The sequence below is a fragment of the Haemaphysalis longicornis genome, unplaced genomic scaffold (assembly GCF_048455015.1).
Source record: "Haemaphysalis longicornis isolate Haplotype H1 unplaced genomic scaffold, Haemaphysalis longicornis Haplotype H1 scaffold_7, whole genome shotgun sequence".
NCBI classification, from domain to species: domain Eukaryota; kingdom Metazoa; phylum Arthropoda; class Arachnida; order Ixodida; family Ixodidae; genus Haemaphysalis; species Haemaphysalis longicornis.
Window position 1 is genome coordinate 11,738,057 of NW_027526422.1, and position 16,464 is coordinate 11,754,520.

Consider the following 16,464-nt stretch of genomic DNA (forward strand, 5'->3'; position numbering starts at 1 on the left):
GTTTTGTTTTAGCAGTAGTCATAACTAACATCCTGGCGCAGGTGCGATCAATAAAAATGTTATTTAGCTTGATCTACTGATCTATTGATTGATTGATTGATTGATTGATTGATTCTGGAATTTATTCTGTCATTGCCTGACTGAGACAGCGCGAGTTAGGGTGCGCGCCGTAATAAAGCTTGCACATGGGTTGACCGCGACCATTGGAACCATTTTTTCAGCGCTTATAAGGTTGGCGTAAATTCGGAAGCAGCGCGTTTACGTTTCCATGGCATAGTGCCCGTGAGCGCAGCTCTTTCATGCTGATAGCTACCTCTCAGACGCACGTCGCACCCATAGGAGTTTATACTAGTTATAAACAATGCAGCGTAAAATGTAACTCGCCGCGGATGTCGCGGCTTGAGAGAAGACATTCAAGGCAAGAAGTTGGACGATGCGACTGACGAAAATTTCGACCAGAAAAGTTATGAGAAGAGTGGTGGGTTTTACACATACCATGTGCATCCTAATTATTTAACGCCATGCAGCAGGTCAATTAGGTACTAAGAGAGAAGAAAAATAATCTGGTAGCATGAATCTCTTATCTGATTGGAATCTGTTGTTGCACAGTAATGCCCAAGGGTCAAGCGTACAGCTGAGAACGCGTGAGAAGCGGCGAAGCGAAATTAACGGCAAAAACAAAACACGTTGACTATATTTTTGGCTGTTCACACATTTTTCCGTAACACAAATCCTCCATATGATATGATAAAAAAAATTACAGTGTATTGATTAATGCGATATAATATTGCATAAAATTTGCACCGACCCGAACACCTGAGGACGCCCGCGTCTTTCGGGTAAACTACACACAATGCCTTCGCGCTCAGATGTACGAACCGTCACGCAAGTTGTTTGCGGATGTATGAACCGGTATTTAACAAGACTTTGCTTTCTGCCCTATAAGGCATTCACATATGCGAAAAACTGCTTTAATTTACAGTTTTAGCTGCTTTATACTGGGGCGGCTTACGGCGAATGTTCTCCTAACCCCGTAATGTACCCTTCGCCGCACAAAATTTCCCCCAAACTTCCGCTAATACCACCCCGCGTTTATCCTCGTCAGCAGTGCTGCCTCTGTGCAGTAATGTAGAACAACGTTCTATCGCAGGATGTGTTAAATGTCCGTTTTCGGCAAAAATCCGAGTTCCGAACACGGCTCTTCCATTTACACTCTCGAAATCACTTCCACGCCGTAGGAATATACGTGGAAACCGAATGCCCGATTTTTTTCACGGGAAGTCCGAGGTAAGCTTAGGACTGATAATACAACACATTAATTCCTTAAAAGCGGGCCACCCGGGTGTGGAGGTAGGATTGACAGCGCGTAAAATAACGAAAATTTCGCCCATGAAGCATACGTAACAACACTCTGAAAGAGCGAGTTGGACTAACTTCTTCCTTCACGAGCTAGAAGCGTGCTTGCAGTCCGCGCCATTAATCTGAGATACATTATAACAACGAGATAACGGTGCACACGACTCCCCGAAGGCACGCAACATGAGTCCGTTGTTACCGTAAATGCCTACCGCCCCGCCGAACATGCGGAGCGCGTCACTTCCCGGTCGCGCACATCTTGGGGGGATATCTATTTGTATTTAGTATGGGGTTTAACGCGTCGGAGCTGCACGTGGGCTATGAAGGCGCGCCGTACACTCTAAGCTGGGTAACCCTTAATAGAGGTATACATTTTCGAATTTTTGTAACCTATAATTTATAAGGTACAAATGTAACCTATATCTTCGTAACCCTTATATACGTATACACGTAAGGGTTACTCAGTTATCGGTTACTTTGCCGCTTTCAGCATGTATACCTTTATATAAGTTACATCTACCGCCGTCCAAGGTCACACACCTGGAAGGTGTCATGTTGCGCGCCAGGCGCGCTTTCGCCGGCGCCGCTGCGGCGACGCCCCAAAGGCGCCTTTCCCGCGTGGTAAACAAATATCGCGTTAGTGGAAGACGATATGTGCGACCATGCTGTCCATTGCGCCGTCTAAACTTTTGCGTCGGGTGTCTTTTGTCCGTCCCTTGAACAAACTGCCGGCCACACTGCTGCGGCTAAAAGAGAGGTTACTTTTATAATTCCTAAAATTGCGGTACTAAAAAGCTGGAAAATGTTGTCTTAATATATATGCATTGCATTACCTGTTCGATAATCGTTACCAAGGTTGTCACCCAAAAATCTTTGTGAGTATTGGCAACGCTTAAGTCTTATAAACAGGCATAACTAAATTTAATGTTCGCATCAGCTTTGTGCCGTTTAAGAAACCAGAATCAAACATGCATGATAGGTCTTTTAATAAATTGCGGGTATGAATTTTAGCTTTAGTTAAACAATTAGGCTTTAGTGAAACCAAGCTTTAGTGGAAACATGCACTTGATAGCATACTTCAAAAAGACGCCAAAGTTATAACATAGCCTTAAGCCCAAAATTCTAGTCTGACAACTTAGGCCATGATTATCAAAAGAGAATTGCAGTACATGCACACATATTTGCGCATTTAACAGGAGCACATTTTAAAAAGTTTGGCATCAGTAGTTTTGAACATTCACATTTATTATTATGAAACACCTGTGTGCTATTTATTAAAAAGCAAAGCTGCGAACCACCGTAATGTAATTATCGTTCCTTAATGAATATTAGACGAGTGCGGATTCCTGGGCGAACTGGTGTTTCCTATATTGCTTTAGAATTCCAGGTAAAACTCGGTTTATTCATATATCCTTATTTAACCTATTTAATAAATGTTACGTGAACAGCTTCACAAACATGGCCAAATATACAGATTCTTTACCTCAATATTTGATGTATGCAAAGTATTTCAAATTGTTTGGTACTGCAATTGAAAAATTTCAGACGAATTCGAGTTTGAGCTACATATATAAGATGGTTCTCAGAGGTGCACTTTCCCAGTACAGCGTTATTGTCATGGTTCCCCACAGAAAAAACACAGAATGTGGGAAAGTAGAAAGAACATTTATTACAAATTCACTGTTTATACAAAGCAGTGTTTATGGCTATGTTCCCTGCATTCTCTGTTTCACTGAGAGTCTAATATTACACTGGAATTCACTTGTCTTTACGAATCCATCTTTACACTTCCCTCTTAGGTACTTCTTTACAGTTCCACCCGAGTTGTGATTCCCACGCCAAGTTATGGTTTTTTATGCAGCACTAACAACTTTCTAGGCCAATTGTAATCTGTCTTTTGGACAAACTTTAAATGGGATCTATAATTTCCTGCATGAAAAAAGGCGCTTGGAAACATTCAGAGATAAGCTTCGCAATTTACGTAGTACACAAGCAGGCACAAAATCAGGGCACGCTGAAGATTTCCCCGAGGTCATCTGAATGACTTGTTCCCTGCTGCCGCAGATGGAGGTATATATGTGAGGGGCCGTCACTTGGATTTCCCCACCTTGAAGAGCCATCTACAGAAAATTTCAGAAAAAGAACAAAATCCAGTGTACCATAAGCCCCTCAACCAAATCACAGGCATGTGAAGTACGAAAACTATATTGCACGAAAATGAAGACGGAGACCAGAGAATAAAATTAAAGGCCATACCAGAGAAGGAGTGATTTAGGGCCTTTCAAATAATTTCACATCATTTCAGTAATCGTTACACAGAGTAATTTGGTCTCATTGTTCACAACAACGCGAAGCCACTATAGTCATATCGGCCAACCTTCCCGAATTTTAATCGTGCCGTGTTCCTGTTTATCTCGCGAAATATTTCTGCATGCTCACCCAGAACAGGCAGAAACTTTGGGCTACGAGATAAACTGACATACGTTTGCAAAAGAGAAAGCAAAAACATTTCCGCACCTTCATGTGGAATCACTACTACACGCAACAGAGCGAACGTCGCCCTAAACCCAGGAAACGTGCTTTCACGGTGCTGACGCCGTCTGCGTCACATTTTTCGCTGTACTTAAACATCTGCCTCCGCCCCCCCCCCCCCTTGTACTGGCAGTTTCATTTTGAACGAGGATCCCACGTGGAAGCCGAAACGTTTTTCACTTCAGTAAGGTGTTCTTCTACCGGTGGTTTCTTCCTCGGCTATTCGTAAAAAGGAATCGACAACTTACATTTTTTCTTCGTTGAAATGTGTTGTGGGATAGGATACATCTAGAACTTGCACCGATCTTCAAGTGGCATTCCCGGGAGGTCTGTACCTGTAATGAATCAAAGGGTTACTTGGGTTAAAATTTAATAGGCTTTAGAGCTGGGCAGTTGGTATACATTCATAATGAAAGAAGACCCCAAACTTGACAAGACGAAGAAAAGAACACAGCACAAGCCCTCACTAACAACTGGAGCTTTCTTAAAGAGCTCTTTTAGAAAAAGAGTTCTTGTTGGCTCTGCAAAAACTGAAAAACTACAAAGCTCCATGCTGGGGAAATCGTTATGTGAATTCATAAAGTTCATGTAGTAACGAACTGATAGAAAGAGTCATTAAACATGAGGCGAAATAAGATACGAAATATAACATCATAACACTTGAAGTAAGGCCTCGCATTTTTACAAGTGAATCATACTTTTGTCTGCGCAGGCCTGGGTGCCATCTTTACAAAGAATATTTGAATGAATGAGTTTTAGTTATTGCATTTTCATACCGTTGTTTCCACGGAAATCAGACTTCATTTCAACTTGTGTCATACGCAGGGGAGTCCTCATTGTCAGCTCAAGAAACACTGCCTGCAAGAAAAACAATAGTGCACATAAGTCATAGCATAGGTAGCCAGATGCAACCACACTTTTCCAACAGCCAGGAACCGATGAGGGTGCAGCACCCATTTTTACACCTGCACTTGTCTCAGTGTAATTCGTCACAATTTCTGTATCATCAAAAAACAACAATCAAGCAGCCTGCATGCTGGCTCATACATACCACCATTCTGTAAATCGCTTTACTGCACTACACTAGTATAACGCGAGACAACCATTTGACCTGCAATACCACGCGAATAAATAAACGACTGATTTGTGCGAATGGGAATAATAAACCCACTTAACATGGTGACAATACCCCGCTACCTCAAAATGACTAACACCAAATTTACCCACTCAAGGAAAAGAATGACAAAAATGAAGAATGTTGTAGATATAAAAACTTTTTATTGTGCGGTAAGGCAAACTTTCACAAAAAAAGAGGCTTGCGCTGGACAGAAGTGAGTTTAGAAATTTCGGGCAGCATTTAGTGGACTACTTTTCTGCAGCACACACCTTGTGTTTATCCGGATGTATTACTACAAGACCAATAAACTAGACACCATTCCGAATATATGCAGCGAGAAAAATGAATATTTCCCGATAGCTGAAACAAAATGATAATACCCAGAGAATAGCGCGATAATATAAGACTTTATTGGGAAAAAAGTGCGCCCGATGCAGCCAACAGCGTAAACAAAACGCTCAACACATGACGAAGGCGCGCAGAGCAGAAAGCAGGCCACGAGCGCCGTTATCTGTTATGTACGCGCTTTCACGATCGTCCGCTCTAATCTGACGCAGCGAACGCAAGCCCGTGATTTCATTCAATTGCCGTCGCGGGCAACAGAAAACGTCCAGCGAAGCAACCAGTCGGGTAACGAAAATCCCTCTCGAATGCTGCAATTTCAAATTGAAAAGCCCCCAGCGAAAAGATACATCCAATGAAAACACGGAAACCGTTACGGGAGTATACTCACCGAGTTCGCTTTCACTGGCGCCGGGGCATCGGTCCAACATGCGAACTTGACGCTGGTCGTAGAAGAACGGGCCGTGTAGCGCTGCCAGTCACAAATGGGCTCGCCGCAGCCTCCGCGACTCACGCCGACAAATACGTCTTGTAACAGCCATCCTCGCTTCATCGTAGGGGTATCACAGCGGTAAAAAGGCTCGAGTGGCGCGAAAACGCGGCCACCGGACCTGCGGGCGCCGCCATTTCTCTATATCCCGTCATGCAACAGAGAAATCAACGGCCGCCTGGAGAGAAGGCGCGACGAGCATCTCTTATAGGTTACAGGGCGTTTTATAGGTTACAACGTAAAGGTTACATGACAGATTTTGTTGATGTAACCTATAAATCATTAATGTAACCTATAAACCGCTTTTAACTTCCCGCTTGTAACCCTTAGAATGGACTGGGATGAAGAAAACATCAAAATGGATCCATTGTAACCTTTATTTTATAGGTTACATCCCTTTAGAAGTTACATTATGGGTTACCAGGATTAGAGTGTAGTGGAAGGATCCCAATTAATTTCGGCCACCTGGGTTAATGAGCGCCGAAATCTCGACACACAGGCGTTCTCGCTTTTTACCGCAGCCGGGATCGAACGACATCTACTTGTAGCAGAATAACACGAAAAACAGATTTATATACTGAGTCAGGCCGTTTATATGCATTCAAAAATGGTAAGTTCCGAACGACTCGATCATATCGCGCTGCGAAGGTCATCCCTGCGGACTCGGCGATGCAATCTGATTTTACAGAAGCTACGCGAGTTACCATATTACGAAATCAAATAGGGTAAGACACCCGGCGAATGTCGCTTTATTCTCAGCTGTGTATAGAGAGCAGGTCATACCTTACATTATGGGGATTAACGCGCCAAGGCTACCGCTGGGAAAGCCTAGGTGCACCGTAGTGGAGGGCTCAGGCTTACTTTTGACCGCCTGGGGATATTTAAAAATCTCGACTCACGGGCGAGCAGATTACACCTGCTTTTAACGAAATATCGGTAATAACGAAGCCAGTTTCACGAGGGGCTCGTTAGATGAAGACAAAAATAACGGCAGGTATTCAAGAACGTCAAGGAAGGCGAATGGCAAATTTTATTTCCCCTTCGCCTAGCTCATTTATTCTTGAAACAGATATTGTTTTGAAAATGTTTGAAAGAAAGAAAGAAACTGGAGAAAAACATGCCCGCCGGGTCGGATGCGAACTCAAAATCCCCAGAATACCGGCCTGGTTTTTAAACTATTGAAAAACTATATGGTCCGTATTATCGGGCAGTCACTAACTGGGTACTGATTAAACTTAGTAGCCCTGACTAATTAATCACGACTCACGCAAGTCAGCGCTCACTGGGTCCTGACTAACCGAAGCCGTATTCACGTCACCTACCGGTACACCCAGTGTGCTTTAAGTAGTCAAGCGGTAGTCGCGACTGTGACGTATTTAGCTAACGTTATATGCTCGTAAGCGTTAGTTATTGACACACACAAAATCACTGTGTTTAATAATATTAACAAGGGTACTTTGCCTCGGAGCAAACAGGCAACATACGTGCGTGTCAATCGGACTCGCTCTGAGCGTTAACGCCTGCATTAAAGTTGATTGACGTTGACGGTTCCCAAACAGCATTCTACGTTTCGCAAGTATTTTCCCTTTTTCTAGATTATGCAATTTTCGACATCTGGGATAAAATACCTAACTGATAATTCCACCACCAGCTTAGCATGCTTCGATCGTTTGCGAAGCTTATTGACTGAAGACATCGCAAATTCCACAGGTTCGGCCTGGAATGTGCGCAAGCTTTAACAGACCGTTTTTCCCGGCAAGCACACACGAAGATATGCTTTCGAGACGCGTCCGCGGCGACCGCCGAGTGCGGCTGACACGGTTGAAATTTCAGTGCTGAGGGCAGTAGCTGCAACAGCGTCGTGCATGCATCTGCGAAACACCACGCTTGAGTTGTTGTTATCGACAACAGCTAGAGGCATCTGAAGACATAAGAATTGACTACAGGTGAAAGCCTATTGCGCCAGTAGAAATGGATAACGCTCGAGCCACAACGTGCCAGGCAAACTGCACGGCAGCATGTCAAAAACTCTACTGAAGCCGTGACTTCGCATTGAACTAACTACTTTATGCTGTCACTAGTTCACACCGTGCAGTGAGGCCACGCGATCAGCCGTCGCATTGAACTAACTACTTTACACTGCCACTAGTTCACACCATGCAGTGAGGCCACGCGATCAGCCGCCATACCTCCGCAGGCGTTCGAACACAGAGAAAAAGAGAAATCGCAATGGGTGCTTAGAACCCTCTGTAAGAAATTAAAGGCGAAAGCCAAGTTGGGCCTTTTCTTGATGTGCTCTTGAACTTTCTGTTGAACTTTGCGGCCGCGCCCATCACCATCGGACTGCGGCTTCCGGTCAGCCCTCCCCAAAGCTCGTTCCGTTTGCTCGCCAGCGTCATAAGCCCCCTGTTCGTCCACGTCGGTATCCCTTGACTTCTCAAGGCGGCTCGTATTAGCCTGCCCTTCTGGGGCGCTGCTGTCTTCCTTTCCCGGCGCGCGCTGCCCTCCTCCAACCCTGTTCCCGCACCGCTTTTACCCCTCCCCTCCTCGCACTCCCCGGCTCGAGCTCCCACTGACCAACTTCAGCTTCTTTTGCACCACCGATGATCTGTACCTCGCAACGCGCGTGCCCAAATCACTGAGATCTAACGCTTTCGCCTTAGCATAGCGTTCCCGTTGCACTGACCTGTGGACACATCTTGCACTGGTACTTCCTGGGCTGTGGCTGCAGCGGGTGGCCGTGCGGTTGCGCCGGCACACCGGTGGCGCCGTTGGCCGCCTTGAGCGGCTGGGGGGCCGCCAGCATGGGGCTGCCGGCCGACGACGAAGAGCCGCTGCTGGACGCCGGTCGGCCGCCGCCGCCGTACATGGGCAGCAGGTCGCCGCCGCCTTCCTCCAAGCTGGGGCCTGCGACACGGGACAGAGAAGACGGGCGAGGCAGCGCTCAACGCTCGGTGCCCCGATGTGCGAGTGAACAGGGCACAGCCCACGTCGTTCCAAACAGCGAGGGCACGTGCGACATGGACTCAGCACGAGACTGCCCCCCCAACCCTCTCTACCCGGCGCTCGAGCAGCCACCTAAATGCGCGCACACCAGTACCCACCCGTGACGTTCATCTTTTCCGGAAGCACTGGGTATGCGGTCCTGGTGCATCTGACAACCGAAGCGGCTATACACTACCGCTCCGTCCTCCGCTGCTTTCCATTGCAACCCCTCACGCATTACCGCATGAATGCCACGAGCGGGCCCTGGTCTGTGCGTATTCGTCTGCACTTTCGCCGACAGCACAGATACACGTCCAGAGTACCTGCAACAAACTTCGACATGCATGCCAGGGGGCGCTTGGGCGACTGCACCACTGTAGAGTGCCTCGATACACCCGGCGCTATTAACGGCACCACGGGTGGTCTCAATTATACCTTATGGACACGCGCCTCTCTGGGAGGACACCCCACAATAAAGGATTCCGGCCGGCGGTTACAGTGCAGCCAACCCGTCAGTCCCTACATCCCCGACGTCCGCTGGCATAGCGCGCGTCCGTATACCGCAATCATCCCTGCCCGGCTCCAAGGGCCACTTCTACCCTCACCATGCAGGAGCTGCGGCCGTGCAGAGGACGGCTGTTCGCCCCCGAGCGGGGCCCAGCCCTTGTGGTGGTGCGAGAGGAACGACTTGAGCTTCTGCAGCGAGATGACGGGCGTCGCGCATGCCGAGCCCGGAGCCTGGGGGCCCCCCAGGCACGCCGGCGACTCCACGAAGCCACACGTGGCCAGTGCGGCCGCCGGTCAGAGGAAGCGACGCTACCGCTGTGGACTTGAGGCCGCCTGCGCCGCGCGCACTGGCCGCTGCCGGGTGCACTGGCGATGCCAGGTTCCAAGGGAACGCCGCCGCGCGATGACGCAACCACCGACGCCCCCCGCTTTGTTTGTTCCTCGCGTGCGTGTTTTGCTGGGCGCATTTGCATGCCACCGCCCTCTCTCCAATCGAAGGGCTTCCCCGGCGGGGAGTCACCCTTCCGCGAGCGCTTCTCAAAAACAAGCAGCACGCGGCGGCAGTGCTCTTGCTGCCGCGATCGATGCCCAACCCGCTCCTCGTGCGCCGTCATCGCTGCTGCTGCTGCTCCTGCAGCTCGGGCAGGAGCAACCCGAGGCGGGGTGCTAATACACCACGGCTGCCGCCGACGCTTGCCTGGCCGCGGCGAGGGCTGCGATTACAGCCCCCGGCCCTCCCATCGTCGCCCCGCTTGGACCCCAAGACTGAGGTCGGTTCATAGCGTCTTCTATCCGCCGGACAAACCTAGGAAGCTTCCGCACATCGCGCTTCTTCGTCGAAGATGTCCAACCACACTTGGACGAACAATCCAGGCCGCCCAGACGTGTTTGTTGAGTCCGGCTGTGGTAACAGGCACAAGCAACCACGAAGTAACCGACCCCGGTTGTACTTGCCGACAACGGCTCTGTCTATGCAGACGTAACAGCGAGCACTGAAGACGAGCTGTCGCTCACGGCATGCCATGAATCGGAACATTCTGTGGACAGCGCTTTTATCATGGGATGTGATATAAGCCTCGAAACAAAAAAAAAAATCGTTCTTCCGTACGCATCACGGCGTCCCCATCGGTACCGCCGTCATAACTGTCCTATACGTGCGTAGTGTAATGCTGATCCAGCAATGATGAACTGGATCGAGATCCAGCTCCACGTGAGTGGCGGGTCATGCCGTTCCTCACGTTGCTGCTCACGCAGCGAGAGGCCAAATGAGAAGCGAGATTGCGCACACGCTCCTTTGCACTGGAGGCGCGTGGCCAGTCAGTAATCATCAGCGGTGGCTCAGCCCCGGTGCCATCGCTCTTGGGAAATGTCCGTTCGCGGCAGCAGACGACACAACGTGCGGGGCGCCGCCACGTTGTCCCTCTTCTTCTTGAGTCCCTCTCCTGATGAGGAACGTGTCATCCCACAGAAATATCAGCTGGGTCGCGGTCACCACGGGGGCCACTGACGTGTCATCCGCGCCTGAGGCCTGTGAGGCGATGTGATTCCTCGAAAGGAATACCGTTAGAGAGAAGGGGAGCGATGTCCTGTATGATCTGCTAGCTACGGTTGTGATTCTACGACCAAATGATGGGCAGCTTTCTTCACTCGATCATGATGGTCAGATATAAATGTTCACTTCTTTGTAACCGTAAATATCTTACATGCCACGCTTTGCAGATCATTATATGCTACGTTTGCGATTTTTGGCGGGAACCCAGCAGCTCTTGCGACTTCTCCATGGACTCGCGCCTCTTTTCAATACTGGAAAGTGCGGCTGCGTTCGAACCATGCGCGGAGCAGAGGTGCAGTTTGCTAATGCCAGACCTGAGAGGCCATGGACCGCCAAGTGAAACTAGTGAGCCAAGAAAGCGCCTCACAAGGCGGAACCCACCACGCAACGCGACAGAAGTGCATGCTCACAAATGAACCTGCGGCTGGTGCGGGAATGTAGCGGCAACCACACTCAGTACCCTTTGCATGCCAAAGCTTTCGGTGCACAACAAGCTGCTCGGACCAAAGCTTCATGTTGACCGATATCGGTAAGCTCGTATCAACAAATTGAGTTATTTGCAGCTCTGAGTGATAGTCAATTCGGTGCCACGTCCTAATCTCACCTTCCCGTTTACAGCATGAAATGTTCTTAGGCTAGTTGTCCGAGATTTTCTGAAGCCCAGGTTTCTGGAGGTAACTCCTCTCCCCCTACTCCCCTCTTCCTTCCTCCAGGGTCACGTGACAAGTAACCTGTGACCCAAACATTACTACTGATCCATGTATGGATTACCCGTGTTACAGGTTGCGGTGAGTTTGGTTTGCGTGAGCCTGATCGTCGCATTTGCGCGCACTGCAGACCGTTCGCCTCCAGCTGATGCGGAACGGCGACCATATCCCGACACGGTTCTCAAACGTAACCTGCACGAAGACCTGCAACCTGCAACCGTTGCACTCAGGCGGGAACAGGGCTCTGCCAGCTTCCGCAAAGACTTCACAATACAACATGCTCGGCAGGCACCTTCCAGTGGGAGCACGCAGTCAACGCAACACTAAGACCGCGGCGTCCTCCTGCGCATGCGTGGCGGTGCGCGCATGCTCATGGCTTAGAAAAGACATGTGATCTCGGACAGTGGAAGTTGTTTTGCGTTTTGTACTCGAGTGACGTTTGAAGTATCTCGTGCCGCCTAAAAAAAAAATGGCGGCTGGGTTTTCGAGTATAAAAATGGCTCGGTTAATCGATGCGAATGCGTTCCGGGCGCGGCTCGAGAGCTGTTACCCCGCTGGTTTGAGTTACAACGTTGTCGCACTCCAGCGTGCTGTCGTTGCCCTCTTCTTCCTTAATGGCTCTTCGTTGTCCGAACGGAGGCAACTCTCGTCTGCAAGCAGCTCGCCAGCGACATCCGGGGCTCGGTCGCAACGCCGTGACCCACACATCGCTGCTGACCTACACGTTGGGGGTTCCCGGTAGGTCACGTTACGCACGGGTGAGAGCCCACCAGTGACCGCGGCGACCTGCCGGTCATACCCGCGGGCTACCACCAGTGGTGACCCACGGGTGATGACCAGTGGGTGGGCACTGGTTGGTCAGCATTGGTGACCCATGTAACCTAGTAAGTTCTAGGGGAACGCGGTGTAGACGGATCGATGAATGGGGAAGTATTTCAGCCATAAAATAATGTATGTCTGACTCCAAACGGACTCTTGTGCATTAGTGCGTGCACAAGTGCCGCAGGGTCGCATCGTCATTTTGACCGCTACTCGCAAACGTGAGGATGAGTGAGTATTGCCATCCCGATCCTGAGTAATAACAGTGGATCTGGATACACGTAATTTCCCCCTTATTCCCCAGTAGGCACACTGGCCCCGAGGTAGGACAGTGTGTCCAAGTAGGTCGCACAGCACCTGGAGAGAAAGCGGCTTTTTAAGTGCGAATGCACTTTATAAGCGACCCCAAACCATCCACCGCCGGCGGCGGCGGCGTCGGCGTCCGCAGTGCTCCTCTATATTTAAAAAAGAAACAGCATCCGGCGCCAGGTTTCGATCCGAGGACTTTGCGGCCGCAGCGCGACGCTCTACCGACCAAGCCACGGACGCGACGCTGATATCAGTGTTAGTGACGCGCCTTATATCTTTAACGCATTCAAACTACGTCGTCAGCGGCGTGCGTTGGCGACTCAGCGGCGTTATAGCGGCTTGATAACTGCGTGGTGTACACGTGATACTACAAACCCGATGGAAGAGATGGAAGAGAAGGCGGCGAGGCGGTGGGCTGCGGGGGCCGAGCGCAAGCGCCGCAAGCGGGCCGACAACCGTGCATTCGCACTTTCACATTCTCCCCCTCGGGGAAATGCAGGGGAATTTTTTCTACAGCCGAGCTGTTATTCGCTAGCTCCCCCGTCTTTTTTTCTTTCTTTTTGCAAGCGCATACCCAGAAAGGCCGCTTCCCTCCTCCTCACTTTGGCGCGCCCTTTCCCTTCGGCCACCTGTACACCTCCAGCGCTTCATATCTATACCTATGAAGACAACTGCCGAACGACTGACTGACCGACACACTCCCTGACTGATTCATGAACGTCCAACCGAAACTGCTAGACCTAGAGACTTGAAAGCACATTTGTGTCATGGCGTAGGGGCTCACTGAGGCGGGATTTTTGGAAATTCCAATCCTAACCGAAGAAAAGGAAGGAATCGTGTGTCGTAAATTCGTGATTATCTCGCTCACCCGTTCACATATTGAAGTGCTTTTGACTGATATGTGTAGCACTTAAGATTGTCTAAAGAGTAGTTTTACGGTTCCGCTCAATCGTCACAATAAACTTTTTTCCAGTAGCGCTCTGCGCTACCACCGACCTATCCGCAATTATGTGGGGGCAAAATGTAAACAAAACGACGCCATATTGGATTAGCCATTTGCGAACGCCGAGCCAGCTGAATGCTGCTCCGTTTTTTGAGCCCTGAAAGCGGCTGGCAGGTAGGCGCTACGGCTGCCATCGAACAATTTATCTGCCATGAACCCATGCGTGGCGCTTGGGACGGCTTCAACTGCGCAGGGCAGGCGAAAAAAAGGGGGGCGTGTTATTCTACAAACCCCGAAGTGTGGCTCCAGAGGCCGCCGCAAGAGGCCTACGCTACCGGAAAAAGGCCCATTGGGGCGATCCTGCATTTCGGAACAAAGTAGGTGTTCTTAAAGATTCTTCGATAAATGTTTCACTGATTCATTTATCCAATTAGTTCTTGCTAATAAATTAAATAAAGCCAACATTAAGGATTACGCCCTGCGACGTCGTTAAAAGAGCGAAAAGAATCTTTTTAAATAACACGCCTGACGAGCCGAAAAGGCCTTACAGGTGATGTCAACGCCTAGCGAAATTGCAGGTTCAAACGGTTTCAAATTTAATGAGCACATTGTGATTATGGTGTAGCAGCTCAATATTGCTGAAAATTTAAAAAAATTACATCAGGAAGAGAGTGAAAAGCGCCAAAGAAATTTGTAAAGGCATTTATTTTTTTTATTGCAAGCCAGTTCAGCTATTGAGCTGGTTTTTGTTGGTATAGGAAACTTATGCAGGTATCTAAGCACTGTTCTAATACATTTTTCAATGACACCCACCTAATAGCGACAACCAGGATTTCAGGAAAACTGCGTGTTTTTTGATTCCTGAATGACTATACAGCGCGTTGATATATCCAATTCTTTTTTGCATGCAAATGCTGCCCATACAGTTGCCGAAAAAACAATTTTAAGATTTTGTCCTAACCCACGTATAAAAAGGCCAACGGGATTTTTTATTACACCCCTCTGGACGTGGAATTCAGTTCAATTTTCCCGCGTTCCCATCGCGCTCGGGAATTTAGGGACTTTTTGCAACCACGCGTGTTTCGTAAGACCCATGGTATTTACCATAAACTGCGACTGATGAGCGTCCTTCATACCTACTGAAATATTACTTCCTACGGGTAAGCAATCGTTCGAGCGCACCGTCTTGGTACAATGTGTTTAGGGAGAGTTCCAATAGAGCACGAGCTCCAGACGCTTCCAATTACCGCCCATGTATTGACAGCAGGAAGGAGTTCTTAATTGTGTACAAGTTCACGGTGAACTTCCTAATTATGACAAGTAAGAAATAACTGAACACGTTAGAGAAGTAGCAAACACGGGCATCGCCGGGTACTGCCGCTAGTTTGATAAAAGATGGCGTATGATGATGATGATTGCTATTGGCTTCCCCTTTGTAGCGAAGTGATGACATGTTCCCCTAAAATATTTTTCACGGCATTGCATTTGTGTTCACAACTGAAGCCGACTTTAGGGCGGCGGTTAATGTGGGGCCGCAAGGCGAACCAGACAGTTCACCATATCCACTTGAACATGTCGCGCGCGCACGAGTAAGCGCTCCTTTAAACGGTAAGTTCTCGGCCCAGATCAATGTCTCAGATACTCAACATAGCACTGACTCGGTGGCGGGCGAAGGATCTGGGAGGGCTTCGTAATTTGGCTAATTTGTCGGGAAATTAACGAGCCGTGTAGGACCCATAACTTACGAATATTCTGTAAAAATTGACTACGAATATCAGATGAAAAACCGCCTCTTCGAAAAAATAAAATAAAAATGAGAAGTCAAGCAACAAGAAACGGCAACAAATATTGGTATAAAACAAGCCATTTACAAGTAGATGAGTGCAGTAATAATAATAAAAATAATACAGTCAACTCCTGTAATACGCAGTCCACGGGGACCACAAAAAACTTCCAATTAACCGAATTAACCGAACTTTAGTTAAACAAAGAGCACAACAACAGCGTTGTTATTAGTCCGCAACACGTCTCCCTTCTTGATTCCGTTCAGAATCTCGACTTTCGTCTCCAAGTCGAGCGTACGACACCGATTGCCATGCTGGTTGTCACTTATCCCTACATCTTATGGCCTGAAGCGTCCACCACAGACTGCCCACACAGCGCTGTGCGCAACAAGAACTGAGGTTGATTCCTCTTTCATAGGAAGGAAGGAAGGAAGGAAGGAAGGAAGGAAGGAAGGAAGGAAGGAAGGAAGGAAGGAAGGAAGGAAGGAAGGAAGGAAGGAAGGAAGGAAGGAAGGAAGGAAGGAAGGATAATACAGTGCATGAAAGGCAGGGAGGTTAACCAGGTTACAGTCCGGTTGGCTACCCTATGCATGGGAAGGGGGAAGGAGGGATTTATTTATTTATTTATTTATTGAAAATACTTTCAAGGCCCATAGGGCATAACAGAAAGGAGTGGTAAAATACATACATAAGGTGCAGTTGTTTTACACAAACAGCATAGAAACAGAAATCAAGAACAAAAGAGCGATTCAACAAGAAGCGTTGTGAATGGCTGCTTTAAAGAAAGTGGCATCAATGATGGCAGCGATGGTGGGAGGGAGGCGGTTCCATTCTACGCTGGTTATGGGGATAAATGATTCATGATACATATCAGTACGACAATATGGTACACCAACTTTACTGAAATGGTCAATTCGAGATGACACGTAACGGGGGAGGGGGAGTGATAAGTTGATCCTTTAAAATAGGGTTGTGATGATAAATTTTGTGAAACAAACAAAGACGAGAGCATTTAAAGAGA

General features: G+C 48.5%; 1 protein-coding gene and 1 long non-coding RNA gene across 4 annotated transcripts in view; both read right to left on the reverse strand.

Annotated features, from left to right (window-relative positions):
* Positions 1–16,464, reverse strand: part of Dati (zinc finger protein datilografo) — a 136,386-nt gene that overhangs the window by 68,291 nt on the left and 51,631 nt on the right. For all 3 annotated transcript variants that reach the window (XM_077675996.1, XM_077675994.1, XM_077675993.1), the window contains exon 5: positions 8,524–8,744. In XM_077675996.1, coding sequence (XP_077532122.1) covers positions 8,524–8,744 — 221 coding nt within the window. The remainder of the gene's footprint in view (positions 1–8,523; positions 8,745–16,464) is intronic.
* Positions 2,924–6,247, reverse strand: LOC144144517 (uncharacterized). Its single transcript, XR_013317266.1, has 4 exons — positions 5,739–6,247; positions 4,665–4,746; positions 4,137–4,223; positions 2,924–3,476 (listed from the first exon to the last, which is right to left on the reverse strand). It is a non-coding gene; the product is annotated as an uncharacterized LOC144144517 (long non-coding RNA).